Source organism: Podarcis bocagei (genome assembly GCF_964188305.1).
Source record: "Podarcis bocagei genome assembly, chromosome: 17".
Lineage (NCBI taxonomy): Eukaryota > Metazoa > Chordata > Lepidosauria > Squamata > Lacertidae > Podarcis > Podarcis bocagei.
In genome coordinates, this window is record NC_138143.1 from 17,764,306 (window position 1) to 17,779,891 (window position 15,586).

The window sequence follows — 15,586 nt, forward strand, 5'->3', positions numbered from 1 at the left end:
TCTGCTCATTCTCTGCACAAAGGCACGGGGGGGGGGGGCACACATGAGCCTGTTTTTTTTGCCCAGCTCCCAGTTCAGCAAATGTATAACATAAATTTGTGGTCGTCATCTTCCAATGCAACCATAAATCTATTTAGAGATTTTTTTACTACTGGAGGGTAGAAGACAAGTCTTGTTGTCATAACAGCTAAAGAAAAATGTGGATAGAGCTGGAAGCAGATGACATGTATAAATAGGCAATGAGCTAAAGTAAAACATGCGAAGAGAAACAAACTTCTGCTGTTTCTCTGCACTCTCAGACTGACCACACTGAATCTGTGCCAAAATCAGCTGGCTATTCTTTGCTGTTTCTTGACAAAATCAAAGCTGTGTCCAGATATAGTGCTTTAATCCAAATTACATTAAAAGACACAGACATTGAGCTGTAACCATCCCTTCCCTCAAGGTTTTAGAGAGACTTTTGAGCTTAGCAGAAGAGCTTAATAGTGCCAGCTACTTTAGTGTTAAGTGTCAATTAGTGGCACACAGGCAGGTAGGTTTAACAGGATTTTTACAGTTGCATATGCTCTTCATACAGATTGTCTTCCACTTGAAATGTCCAGACCAATATAACAAAATAATTGGATAGTAAATGGACTATATTCTAAGACTCTGAATTTAAAATTCAGGCTAATGTTTTGAAAACAATGATTTTAAGCAAAAATGATATACAGTCTATATTAATCTGGAAAACTCTTAAATTGATTTTCACTGTGAACGTTCTTTAAAAAAAAGCAAAGAATTTAATCCATCAGAATTCAATCCAGTTTCTAAATCTCATTAGAGTCAAACACATGCCTGAATTCATCCTACTCAAAATCAATGGGACTCAGAAGGTAAGATTGCAGTCCTAACCCCACTTACCTGGGAATAAGCCACACTGAGTTCAGTAGAGCTTACTTCTGAATAGACATGTTAAGGATTGCACTGTAAGTCCACAAAGGTCATAATTTTTTTCTAGTCCTTTTTCTGATAATGCATTATTGGGTTGGGTCACTGATGGCACATCAGTGGCTAAAAATCTGGACATTTCTCTCTGAACTGCCTGGGATTGTTCTTATTCAAATAAACTAATAATAATTTGACTAAACCATTCCGAGGTAGTCTTGCTGGTACTGCCTTTAAACAAAAGTCAACAAAAGAGGTTTAAAGACTCTCTCAAGGCAATTTTTTTAAAAACGTAGTATAAACACCAACAATTGGGGAACACTTGCCTGCAAGCGCTCCAATTGGAGAACAGCCTTTACCAAAGGTGTCATGGGCTTTGAAGATGCTTGAACTCAGGACGCAAGGGAGAAACGTGCTGAGAGGAAGGCACGCTTGGCAAATCCACACCGTGATCAACTCCCGCCCAGAAACCAATGTCCCCACAGTGGAAGGACATGTGGATCCAGAATTGGCCTCCACAGTCACTTACAGACTCATTGTTAAAACCGTGTTTATGGAAGACAATCTTACTTGGCTATGAGTGATCGCCAAAGAAGAAGAAGAAAAAGCCCTTTAAAAAAACCACCAACTGCTACATAGAAACATGAAAGCTGGCGTAGGTAGTACATGTTCAATCTTTAAACTCTGTTAAAAGTTAGAAGATACCATTGGTGACTAATGATTCTTACTGATACTAACGTTTGACGTTTGCACAATTTGTTTCCACACAGCAGTGAAGATGGATGGGCTCTGTTGAATGTGATGAAAGGAATGGGGAAGTATTAAAAATTGTCGTGTGAGTGCTGCAAAGGGCTGCTTCAACCAGGAAACATTTGGGCAATTGTTGCATAAACACATGGAGTTACAGTGTTGAAAGTCTAAGTGCCGTAGGTTGCCATCCAATGCACGCTTACATCAGAGTAAGTCCCATTGGACTCAATGGGCTTTACTTCTGGGTTGGCATGAATTTCACTATTTAGTTTTACAACAGGTTGCTTGTGCCACAGTCCTCTGAGGGAGAAGTAAAAAGGTTGACCACAAGGGAGCACTCAATGCAAAAGGATTTGCTTCTAGTATCTCCGTAGTGGAACAAAGTTCACTCAAAGAAGGCATACAGCAATTCATAAGCAATGAAGACCCATATGCTCTTCTCATGAAGATGGCAACAGTCTTTAGATCGGGGGTGTGGAATATGTGGCTATCCAGATGTTGCTTGACCACAACTCCCAACATTGCTGACCATGCCGGGCAGGAGTGGAGGGAATTGGAAACCAACAAATCAGAAGGATCACAGTTTCCCCACCCCTGGTCTAAATGCAGAAATGTACCTTGGATTTGAGTGTTGTCTATGTCTACAGTGGGGGTGGCTAACCTGTGGACCAGATATGACCCCACAAGCTACAGGAAGAGACCCACCAGTGCCCACAGCTTTATTTCCTAACCTCAGTACTGTAGTGCTGAACAGTGAGATCAGAAGATAGAACTGCCTTCTCTTTAGAAATTAAAAGGCAGCACCCACCCGAGCATTGTTCCTGGAAAAACTCTCATCCATTTGGTCTAGTGCCTCAGACTGGATCCAGCTTCATCCAATCCCTTACCGAGACAAGACAACGGTCTAGCACACCCGCTGCCTCACCTGAAGATGTAAAGCAGAAGTAGGCTGAAGAGCACTCCCCAAGCATCACCCTCTGGAAACGACTATCTAAGTAGGACCAGAACCATCGTAAAGTGGTACCACCCATTGCCAACTCAGACTGCTGCTCCAGAAGAATACCATGGTCGATGGCAGTAATGAGACACTGCAAGCTTTGGACTTGCTCACTTGCAGCTCCTTGCAGCCACACCAGAGAAGAGTGGAAGCTTTTGCTTCTGATTTTCTACAACTCAGCATGTCATCCAAATCCCAGACAGTGAACCGCTCTGATTATTCTGTGAACCGCCCTGAGACCTGCCGGGGATAAGGGGGGGACATTTAAATTCAATTTTTTTATTCTTATTCTTATTAATGGTAACTGGTTTGTTTGAAATAAGCAATAATTAAGATTAAGCACAGTTTGTTGATTTTGCATGACGTAAGCAAACTGCCAAAACCCCTTCAGCTGCAACCACACTGAGCTATCAGTGGTGTCCAAAGTCTCAACAAATGAAACTGATATGTAAAAAGGTTACACGGAAAAAATACGAGAGACATTACACATAATTCTGTAAAACAAGAAAATCTTTAATAAAAAAAGAACAAAAAAGAGGGCCACATTTGATGAAATGAGGGTATGTTTTTTTAGGATTTTACTCCAGGAAATTAAGGGCCTGGCGGGCTGGATTAGGCCCCCGAAACGGACTTTGGACATGCCTGTGTGTGACACCTGAAGCAGGTCATTGGAATGATTTTTCATATTCCAGTTCAGATCTTCACTTAGGTTCTCATTATTTCAGATGGCTTAAATTTAGAAGATAAACTTAGACTGTAATCTGAGATTGAAAACACTTTGAGTTCATGTTTTTACAAGCAAGTAGTGTCTTCCTTTCCCCCCTCATGTAAATAGTAGGTGCTCAAAATAACTATTATTTTAGTCCAATATTTGGAAAGAACTGATTTCACTATAACAATTTTAATTTATAACAACACTGCTACCTAGGCTGGTCTCTGAAGATATTAGAAGTTTGCAGTGGAGATGAAACAATGTTATGGGGCTCTAGCAAGAATTGCATCACAGCAAGAGCATCCATGAGGCATTATTAGTGTGTAGCGAGAAATGTGCATCGTAATAACATGTTCACTGTGTTAGAACAAGTAGATTTTAAAAATCATATTGTATGATTTTGTTTCTGCTTCATGAAAGAATCTATCATTATGGACTGTATGGACTCTCCATGGTAGCCAACTCTTTGTTAGTCCTAGGCATATTTTTGTAAATGGCACATTAAGATGATGCCGCCAGCCCATTAAGAGGATACCAAGAAATGCCCACTGTCCCCTTTGGACATTAATGTATCGTGTTAGCCAGATATGGTGTCAGCATACCCTCAGGACAGCATACCCTGCCATGGGCATGGTGAGGCAACAAGAGGGGTAGATAGAGAACTTCCATGCATCATCGTTCCCTCTACATTTCCAAGAGTCTCTACTGCTGAGAATTCAGAGATCTAGCTCAGTAAATAATTCACAGTAAAGCCAATAAGACTCAAAGGTGCGCATGACACTCTAGCAAAAACATTAGGATATTTTTTAATTGTTGCCCAGTTTTGTTATGTATACCCCACTGATAATACTGAGAGCTTTTCTTGAAAGGCAGGATATGAGTATTCTAATAAAAACAATACTTTGTGTTTAAAATAACATCAGATAAACACATTTACAGACCCAGTTTTAAAAATTTAATATGGTGTTTCATCATAGGATGATGGAACTGTGGTTTGAATAAGTTACACAACTAGAACTCTTGCTAATTTCCCCATCTTATCAGGAAGAATAGTTCAACCCCAGTAATTGGAAACTAATCACTTGCTTCAGTTCTTCCATTAGATCTTGTGACAATGCACCTTTAGAAAGTAGTTCAATTTCCTGCCTGGTGCAGGGGTGGAGCAAGTTTTTCAAGGAAGCTCATTGCAACAGAGATTCTCAGACATGGTGAGCAATAGCCCTGAAGGCTGCAGGTATAGCCCAGGGAAGGAAAAATAAACCCTGAAAGTTGTATTTGGAGTGTTTTAGGGCCAACAATCTGGGACGTGGGTGGTGCTGTGGGTTAAACCACAGAGCCTAGGACTTGCCAATCAGAAGGTCGGCAGTGAGCTCCCGTTGCTCAGTCCCTGCTCCTGCCAACCTAGCAGTTCGAAAACACATCATAGTGCAAGTAGATAAATAGGTACCGCTCCGGCGGGAAGGTAAACGGCGTTTCCGTGCGCTGCTCTGGTTTCACCAGAAGCGGCTTAGTCATGCTGGCCACATGACCCGGAATCTGTACGCTGGCTCCCTCGGCCAATAAAGCGAGATGAGCGCTGCAACCCCAGAGTTGGTCATGACTGGACCTAATGGTCGGAGGTCCCTTTATCTTTACCTTTACTAGGGCCAACAATAACAATTAATTGTTGTTAATAATACGGTTTTTTAAAAAGTGTGCATAAACTGAACACACTCATTGATGGAACATAGCTATGTCTCTATGCTAATTTCCTGCCCAAAACGATCCCCACACCCCATGCTGTATCTGATAGTCTCCTGACTACAGAAGTTCATGACACAATAAATTAGTTTATTCTTTAAGCTTGGGTCGTTTTTAAAAGCATCCTTGTAACTCTCTATGAAATCTCTTCTATTTTTCAGTATCCTTCTTGAGCTTTCCTGCCCAGTATTGAATACAATGTTGAATAAATATGCAGTCTCAACACAACAAACATAAATCCCTATGTATCTACTTCAATCAGATAGCAGTAACTGGCACCTAGTTTGCATATAGAGAGCTTGCCAAGTTTAGAATTCTACTGCCAGCTTCTTGGTAGCCAGTGTCGATAATTTCTTGTGACCCAATGGTGTCTTCCTACTAGGGATGTGAATGATGTTTGTATTTTTCAAAATTGTCAATGAAATATTACAAAATTTGCTATTTTGTATGCACATTGAACAAGATTCCATGAGCGTTTCTGGGATTATTATGCATTGGTTCATATTATTTTCAAAAAGAAATAAAATGGGGGGGGGGACTTTTTTTTTGTAATAATCAATCCTGCTACATTACTGTCCCTTAATACAAGTCATATCCTTTCCAAATGCACATACATTGTATGTCTGTAGTAAAATTACACAAATCAAAACATATCAGTTATGTGGCCCAAATACATGTTGCATAACACACATAATTTTTGAAAGCAATTATGAAATTTGATGAAAGAGAATCAAAAGAGAATGAGCTGTGAAACAACATGGGCTCAGTAATTGGCAAAAAATGAAAAGTGAGAAAACATCACGAGTTACATCACTTGTCCCTACTTACTGTTTAGTTAGTTAGTTAAAATCATGAATTCACAACAAAAGGCTTGAAGAGATTTACAACAATTTTTTAAAAATAAAAATACCCCCAAAATACCTCCCTAATTAATTAATTAATTAAAAAATAATAAAAATACCCGAACATAAACATTACTTAAACATGTTTAAGTAATGTTGTCATAAAACTTTATTACCCATTGTTGTAAACATATATTCTTACATTTCTATCCTTGGAAGGGAAAATTGTGCCCTGATTTCACAACAAAGATATGCCAAATGAATGAACTGTATGTTGCCCTTATGTGACACACTCATCCAATTGTTGGCACACCAGGGGATGGTATCTGTAACAGATTGTCCTGTTAGTCAAGTTCTTAGAATTGCTCCTCTTTTTTTAGAGCATCTGATCTAAGTTCTTAAGAGGTGAAATGCAGTCTAGGTAACATAGCAATGCATTATCCTATTCTGCCTTTAAATACAAAAGCAAACAAATCCCAGATTACTTGTGTGTCCCCAGCTTGGTCTTTTTTATGAAGCAGTATTAAATCTAAGTGTCTCTAGTCTAAGACAATCAATACATTTATAAGCTGACTGCTATGTGTACAAACCCTCTGAAATTCAAGTTGAAATGGTTTAATAATTTGCTAGAGTGCTGATAACTAGCTGTTGTTGTGTGTCACCCGCACTTGTCCATTCTGTCAATTGGGGGATAAATAAGATCCACACATCTGATGCACGTTTGTGGCTTTTTTTTTTTAAGAGAACCATCGGTATCAGTGTTAGAAACTGAGATTTGAAAGCTAGGAGCTAAATAGCAGCTTAAACCTAGGTTATGGGTGCATCAATGGAATGTCTAGTTGTAGTTTGTTATAACAAGAATACAAAGCTGAAAATGAATGGACTGCAGCTAAAATATTATGTTCATTTTTCACATGGTCTAGTCCTTCCCCTGCCCACCACTCTAATATTCTTAAGATAATCTCTTCTCCAGTCTTCAGAGAGTAGCTGGAAGTGGGGAGGCAGAAAAAGGTCCTCCTTTCTTTCCACTCTGCAGTTTCAATCTGAAATCTTAGGTGCAGTACTGCACCCAGAGCTCAGAAACTACTTGCGCTAATGAAATTCCCTGTTGCAAAATGCGCCTAAAACAGTGGGCATTTCAAACACTGATCAGTATGCCAAAGACACTCAGCTCTGCATTTCTCTTTGTCATCTGAGTCTGGCATGGCTGTGAAGGTGCTGAGTTAGTGCCTGGATATAGGAAAGGTCTGGGCGAAACCCAATAAACTATATATAGTGGTACCTTGGTTTAAGAACAGTCTTGTTTAAGAACAATTCGGTTTACAAACTCCGCAAAACCGGAAATAGTGATCCATTTTGCAAACTTTACCCTGGTCTAAGAACGGAATCCAAACAGTTGAAGGGCACTAGAGGGGGAGGCCTCATTAGGGAAAGCGAATAAGAACGGTTTCAGTTTAAGAACGGACTTCCAGAACGGATTAAGTTCGTAAACCGAGGTACCACTGTATAGTTGCCAGATCCAGTGAATTGGTGTTCAGCTGGTTCTGAATGAGTCTGTTTACACAAACTGAATGTCAGCTCGGGCCAACAAGAGTTTGAAATGTAGTGTAACCAATTTCAGCTTACTAACAATTTATCCTTACTAATTTGCAGGAAAGCTTTGAGGATGCCTTTGAAAACATCCCCGTGTAAGTATGATTTTTTAAAAACCTCATTCTCCTAATAGAGTTGCTGGGAAGAAAGGCGGAAGTGAGAAGTATACATTTAAATTAAATGTAGTGTTATCCTTTCTGCTCTTCTTACATCACCTACTTCCAACACTGCTTCTCCTTAACTCCCGCTACTTGTTTCCTTCTGTATCTGCAGAACGTAGTTAACCTACTGCTTCTTCCCTATTTCGTCAGCTTATTATTGTAATGACTTTTAACTTAGGGCTTCTCAGCACTGCCCCAGTCTCTTTTCATCTCAGCTTGTGGTTCAGAGAAGAGAGAACAAAAGCCACTTTATAGTGTCCATAGGTCTGCTCAGCCCCTTTTAGGGGTGTGGCGGCCTTGTGGGATGGCCAACACCTCCCTCCCACCGATGATACAGGGCTGTGTGTTCGGGTCTGATCCTTGCCGGAGCACGAGCTTTGGCTCACACTCCTGGCTTCAAATCCTGCTCACATCAGCCTGCTGAATTGGCCAATGGCAGGGTGGCACGGAGGGTGGGGCTCTCCAGGGGTGGGCCTGAGGGAACAATCAGGCTTCCCTCAGGTCCGCTCCCAGGGGGTTTAAAACAGCCTACGCCAGCCCCCGACACCCACTCCTGTAATTTTGCACTTACTCGTTGAATTGACTTTGCTATGGCTGCAGTGGTCACTGTATTTGGGGGGCTGAATAGGAATTTGCCTATCAGGTGAATCGGCTATGCCCTGGAGGTTTTGCTTACCTTATAGCAATCATCACAACTTTGGCAGTTTAGGCAATGGGTAACCTTAGTTTTTTGGGGACATGGGTGGCATTGTGGGTTAAACCACAGAGCCTAGGATCAGAAGGTCGGCGGTTCAAATTTCTACGACGGGGTGAGCTCCCGTTCCTCGGTCCCTGCTCCTGCCAACCTAGCAGTTCAAAAGCCCATCAAAGTGCAAGTAAATAAATAGGTACCGCTCCGGCGGGAAGGTAAATGGCGTTTCCGTGCGCTGCTCTGGTGAACCAGAAGCAGCTTAGTCATGCTATACGCTGGCTCCCTCGGCCAGTAAAGCGAGATGAGCACCACAACCCCAGAGTCGGCCACGACTGGACCTAATGGTCAGGGGTCCCTTTACCTTTTAACCTTAGTTTTGGTTGGAAGGGTTGTTGTACTCTCACTTTCCCCTCCTGAAACAGGTTATCCCCTTGAAGGGATTCATGATGGAGTTCCTTCTGTCCATTTGCCCTTGCGGGGGCTGGGCCTCAGCACTCCTAGAGGTGGCAATCCCTGTGGGGATCCTCCTATTTGATCTAAGTCATAGGAATCCCCGCTGCTGGGTTGACCCTGATGTCATTTCCAGCAGATGGGCCGGAAATAAATGCTTACCCAGTGCCTATGCCAAACCACTTCATCTGTAGTCAATAAAGGTGTAGCCCGATTTGATCCCATTCAGCTGTGTGGTCTCGTTTATTTGGTAGTTCATCTAAAGGGCACATTTGTTACTGTTCACTTTTTTGAATTGCACATCAACCGTATGCTGCTCATGCTTGCTGCATGCTTATCCAATACAGGAAAATAACTGTGAGCGCAGTGCTGTCAGCTACAATATCAGATTTCCTTATGCATCACAGCCAATATGGCAATCAAATAAACACTGTGAAAATAATGTCATCGATGCTATGATGTGTCTGTCTAATTAGTGCAGAAAGGTCTTTTAGAACAATATGTTTGTTAAAGATCTCAAGCTTGATGGGTTGTTCTGCCATACTTATACAACTATGCAAATTTACTCAAATTGTGCCATTGACCTTGGTGAGTCTTACCTACACCATCTGAACTGCATAGATAGTGTTTTCCAGCTGATCTGCAGATGTCCATGTGCATATAAGTCCCACCTTCTTTTCACAGCTTGTAGTCAAAAGTGAAATATTTTGACCCCACCCATTGCTAAGGTCCTGCATTAGTAAGAAAAGAGTAAGGAGAGCATAATGGCTGTAGATAAACTTCAAGTTGGTTGAGGGTAGACTCAGGCTTTTTCCAGTACTGTGGCTGCCTGCATGGTAGGTTCTTCCATTGTTACTACCAGGAACCCTTGAGGGAACACATTTATCAACATCATACATACAGAATTGCAACTTAGGCCACAGCCTTTTCCTCATTTACCTGGGAGGACACCCTTTTGAATTCAATGTGGCTTACTTCCTCCCAGGTAAATGAGGAAAAGGCTGTGGCCTAAGTTGCAATTCTGTATGTATGATGGACACCTGCAGGCAAAGTCCCTGGATCCAGTCTCTTCTCAGGCATAAATGTCATAGGTGACCTTAAGCAAACCACTGTTCTTACAGCATGGGGATAGTGCTGATCTCAGCTGATCTCAGACTGGATGACTCAGCTGGGTGACTATTGTATGGGAAAGATTGGTGGGCCCCCAAGACAGTGGGGCCCTAAGCCATAGCTTGTTTAGCTTATACATAAATCCGGCACTGGTTGTAAGCAGCAGCAGGGTGTTGTGGGTGGAGGGGCACCTCACTTCCCAACACCATGCTTTGATGCCACTTCACTGAGATTGTGGTGCAGGCACAGTGGCAGAATTGGCTATGTCGACACTACACTGAGCTCCTGGAGTCTTGTCCCTTCCCCTTTCAATAAACAGCAGGGACATGCAGTGTTAGTAAGCCAGGGTAGCAACACAGCCCCAACAGCTCCACCCACTGCTATTGGTTGTAAGGATTATTGAGAGTGTATTTGAGGGACTTCATGCATGGAAAAAGTGCCATATGATGCTAAATATTCAGCATTAAAAATTTCAATATCAGTGGCTTTAAATTGTTTTTTATTGCATCTATACATTAAGTAGAAATACAGATATATCATAAATATTTTTTTTAAAAAAGTAGAATTTCTTGTAAAATCACAAAGTGCAGGTATGAAGAAACATTAGAAGTGCCTTTCCCTCTCCCTCTCCTTTCCTCATACTGAAGTTGGATATTCTTAATCCTTGATCCTACCCAAGCTGCTCTGTGTGGTATTATTGCAGAGATAGAAGCCAGAAGTGTTTAAGAAAGGTTAGCCTTTTAATCTCAAAACTGTGGTTAAAGTTTTAACTATTATCTCTTGATAAAGGAATCCATATTAAGGTGTACAAAATTAAAATACCATCAAGATTGTGGAGTACTGTTCCATTACTGGTTAAAGTATTTGATAAGCCAAGTTGTGTTTGCCTGGTACTCAGGTTTTATGAGTGTGTGTTTAGCTTTTCTGTGCCTGGATTTATATTAATAAATGTTCGTGTTTATAGGAGTCCTGGATGTATTGCAGTTTGTCTAACCACATGCATATGCTGCAGACATAATAAAGAAAAGTGAAAAGAACCCATGTATTGTACCCATATTGTAATTGCATTTATATAACTGCTTTGATTTTTATATTTATATTTTTATGTTGTGTGTACACATTTGACATTTGTGTTCCATGTTGTATTGGCATCCCTGTGATTGGCATCAGAATCTGCCTGTCCGGTGGATCCTGTTGCCTGAAGCGGTCTCCTCACCTTGCCTCATGGTTGGGCCAGCCCTGGCTAGAGAGTTCAAGCACAGGATCAGGAGTCTGAGACTAGGCAAAAGCTTTGAAGATGTCACGATAAAGGGCATGTTTTATAATGCCACCCTTACTTGCTGCTTGCTTAGTTTTTATAGCAACCACTTAACCCTTAGTAGCAATGGCCCCCAGGAGGACAACTGGGTTCAGCCTTCCACCTTCGTAAAGTGTTTCAAGGCTGCCAAATTTGCTTTGGGTGAAGGCCACTTTCAGTAAGAGAGTGCTCCAACAAATGCTGTTATTGGGATTTTCCTTCCACCCATACTCAGTGATCCTGCTATTGGATATCCCTTTCTTGGTCACATCACTCCTCTGCCTACAAGACATGTTATTCTGGTCAGCAAGAGTAAAGCTCACACAAAGAGACTTCGGCTTCTCTGCTTCTTCTTAGCACATTCCTTCTCTGCTACTTTCCTTTCTTGCTCTAATCTCTCTTCCAGCCCCAACCAGCAAATCTAGAATCATAGAATTTTAGAGTTGGAAGGATCATCTAGTCCAACCCCTTGCATTGCAGGGAAAATCTAGCTCCATCACAATTTCCCCCATTAATTACTTGCCACTCCTTTTCCCACCATGACTGCCAATGTGGTGCCACCACCATAACTTGCTATTGTTGTGGGATGCAAATGCAACATGGGTTTACAGATGTGGGGCAGTACCAAATAGTATGGAAAGAAAAACCAAGATGCATCTGCCCATCTTTGAGGAGAGCACATTTTTGGACACAATCACGTGAGAACCTAAAATGCTTGTAATGCAGCAGAAGAATCTGGAGCTTGATAGCACTTGAACCAAATACTTAACACAGGGGTTAGCATACTTTTTTCAGCAGGGGGCTGGCCCACTGTCCCTCAGACTTTGTGGGGGGCCGGACTTTGTTTTTTTTTGGGGGGGGGGGGAATGAACGAATTCCTATGTCCCACAAATAACCCATAGATGCATTTTAAATAAAAGGACACATTCTACTCATGTAAAAACACACTGATTCCCAGACCGTCCGTGGGCCGGATTTAGAAGGCGATTGGGCTGGATCCAGCCCCTGGGCCTTAGTTTGCCTACCCATAACTTAACATGGCTTGTGAAGACTTCTAGAAAGCTCACTTGCTCTCTCTGTAGTTTCTTAGGAGAGCATGAAGCTCTTAATCCCAGGGCCAAGGGTTTGAGTGAGAGATTCTTGCATTTAAGGGGGTTGGGCTGGACTGTTGGGGTCCCTTCCAACTTTGCAATTCTATGATCAGTGCAAGAATATTTCATACTGTTGGCTTCTTCAAGTTTCCATGCCCTCTCTAACATTTCTCCTTAGATATATGTTGTATTGCATGCTATATAGTTATCCAACTCACTATCATGGATCATACTTAACACCTACTTAAGAGAAATTCAAACATAAAGTATAACAGACTGAATTTCCAGTAAATACCATTCTATACTTCTTGCTATACTATTTTTAGAACAGGCAATGAATTATTAAATCGCTCTGTTGTTTCTAGCGCTCTGTTCTGTTTAAATGCGGTGTAAAATAGCCTGGTTCTCCTTTTCATCAGATTTAAAACATTTAATGTTAACTGGAGCACAAAAATCTGGAGCACAAAAATCTTTTTCATCCTTCAAACACAAATCATTGAGTTGCATTTGGTCTTCATTTCCCCCTTTGTAGTTAGGCAGTGATGGATTAGAATTAGGCTGCAGCATAGATTGGGAAAATCTCCCAGCATCCTCTTCCTGCAGAGGCATCATCTAGCAGCATTGCTGTAGCTGCAGCTATTTCAACTGACATTTCTTTTTAAATTGCAATATGGAGGGCTCCTGAGATGACAGCTGCTTCTGTGTGAACTTTTATATTTTTTTCCTGCCTGATAACTAATTAATAAGAGCCTCGTGAGTATTGAGGAATAAAACAGAGGAAATGGGATATTATCTAGGTGTTTTTTGCTGCCTTGTCTGGCTCTTGACGGAAACAAAACGTGCCTGAGAGAGGCTTATCTTTCTGTAGCAATTGCAGTTATTCATCTAAAGTTATCTACTCATTTAATTCTGTGAGTATATCATGTCTTATCTATGCTAAGTGGTTACTACAATTGATGGCAAAAGCCAGGGTGTAATTACAATAATTTTATGGGGAAATTGCTTTATGAGGTTGTCTTAATAAAAATTTATTGCATTCTGTAAAAAAAAGCAAGTTCAGCATATCTGTGAACTCTTTCGTGGGAGAGATTAACATTCAGAATTATTTCAGAAGCGATTGGTTTTCCTTTCCATTCATAGCTTATTTCTAGCAGTTATCACTGTGTTTCTGCTGATGCCAATCTTATAGGTTGCAGAATACTGCAAGGTGTGTATAGCAGGATGCATGCCTGAAATTGTCACACCATTAAAAAAATAAATCGGAGCCATCTATCATGTATGAGATTTATTTTGATTCTCAGGGAACTATAGCTTCCGTTATCTGGTGACTTTAGTTTTAGTATAGCTGTTTATTTGTAATGCATCAGTACGGGGAAGGGGGGGGGAGAAGAATAAGCCTGAAATGACTTTGCAGCAAATTTAGAAGGTGATTCACTACAATAAGATTCAGTTATAGTAAACTTAATATGAATTACTGTGAACTTGCAGGAAGCCATAGAAAAAGGATCATTTGGCCTTAATAAGGTGTCTGGATCTGGGCCAGCATTTGAATGACGCAGTCTTGGTACCAAAAACATCAGGCCAGATTGTGTTGACTTCTATGTAGGGTAACAGGATTTCCCCACCCCCACTCTCAATTTTAAAATGAGCTCAGCTTGTAGGTACTTTCTTCCCAGCCCCAGCTGTTCATCAGTATAAAGTTGCATTAGTGGTGGTGGTTGTTGTTTTACATCAATTACAATATTTACTTTTAAGACACAGGACTACTTGGTCTCAATGGCATGTGCAGGTCCCAACAGGATGGCTACAGTATTTTGAAAGAATAGTTAAAAAGGTTTGGTTTTTCTCCTCCTGGCAAAACAGAAAGGAAGCAGTTTGGGAACAATCTCAAGCAAAAGTTTTGCAACAAAAAACAGAGCACAATTTATCATGGAGATACCTCCTGCTCAGTTCTTAAAGCATTTGTGTTGGCTGAAGCTCCACCCCATGAAATGCTTTTATGCCACAAAAATTCTCTATGGATGTGCTTATTTTAATTCTTTCCTTTTCCTTTTTGTCTTTTTTATATATTGTATTGATTTGTTAACAAAAAAGTGCATTTCCCCCCTTAATTGGTGTACTGTATACATATGAAGATATATTGTTGTGATTGTATAATTCTTACTATCACCTACTGACTGCTTCAGGGTGATAAGGGCTAGGCAGGGTTTCCACAAAGAACCAAATCATCACTAAAGGAAGTGCCAAAGTAGTACTAATTTTATGTAGGCATGCTTCAGAAATCCAGTCTTGGTGAATTTCAGTATGGACTGACCTCATTCATGCCACCCAGACTCCTGTGCAGTTCTGAACTTACTTATCCACCTTGCTTTTTGCACTTTCAGAAGGTTTCAACGCAGCTCTTGGATCAAAACAAAGTGCAGATACATCCTCTCAAGCAGCTATCATTAGTGTGGATGGGAAACAATGAGACAGAGTTCAGTTGAAAGCACTCCTATGGACAAACATGCACAGAAATGCACCTGGAAAAAATGGATCTATGCAATCCATATGCATATTAACACTCTGCCTTGGGCATATACAGCTTTGGGCATATATCAGGAGAAAAGCGGATTTTACAAACATACTCTAGGGTACCCTACTGCCAGGGCTTGAACTGGGAGCCTTGGGTTTTCTTGTTGCAATGTGTGGTAAGCCGCTGAACTGTATTTTGCAATAACAGCCTAAGCAGTTCAGTGTCCTCGGGCCATGGACCAACCAAACCATTGGGTTCCACTGCATCACCAGCCCTCTCTAATCAGTTAACCATCTAGTTAACCTGGCACCTAGTGTATTGATGTGTAGGCATCTACTTTTTGTTTAAGAAGGCTTTCCCTGGAGTGTGACCCAGTCATTTCAAAGAATACCAATTGTATAATTATTGCTTTTAGAATAGGCATCTTTTGTATTTTATCTTACTGCATTGATTGATTTGGCTGTAAAACAGTTGATAAATCTGATAAATAAATACATCACAGAGTTGTCATTATTCCCTCTCAACTCCCCGCCCCCCTTTCCAACGCTGTGGCAGTCTGTAGCAAAGCTGGGGTACTTTGTAGGGCTGATGTAAACCATGCTTTCTCAACCACAGTACCACCCCTTCAATATAAATATACTAATGATTTACAAAGTAGCACTAGCAATACTGTTGTTGTTGTTGTTGTTGTTGTTGTTGGTCGTTTAGTC

The 15,586-nt window shown here is 41.0% G+C and overlaps 1 protein-coding gene across 4 annotated transcripts in view; it reads left to right on the plus strand.

Annotated features, from left to right (window-relative positions):
* Positions 1-15,586, plus strand: part of TTC39B (tetratricopeptide repeat domain 39B) — a 56,985-nt gene that overhangs the window by 12,495 nt on the left and 28,904 nt on the right. For 2 of the 4 annotated variants that reach the window (XR_014003292.1, XM_081176546.1), the window contains exon 2: positions 7,627-7,656. Coding sequence is in view for 2 of the 4 variants with exons in the window: in XM_081176546.1 (XP_081032672.1) it covers positions 7,627-7,656 (30 nt within the window). In the remaining 2 variants the exon portion in view is untranslated. Of the gene's footprint in view, positions 1-7,621; positions 7,657-12,984; positions 13,273-15,586 lie in introns of those variants that run through there. The other 2 variants (XM_081176547.1, XM_081176548.1) reach the window with 2 other exon arrangements.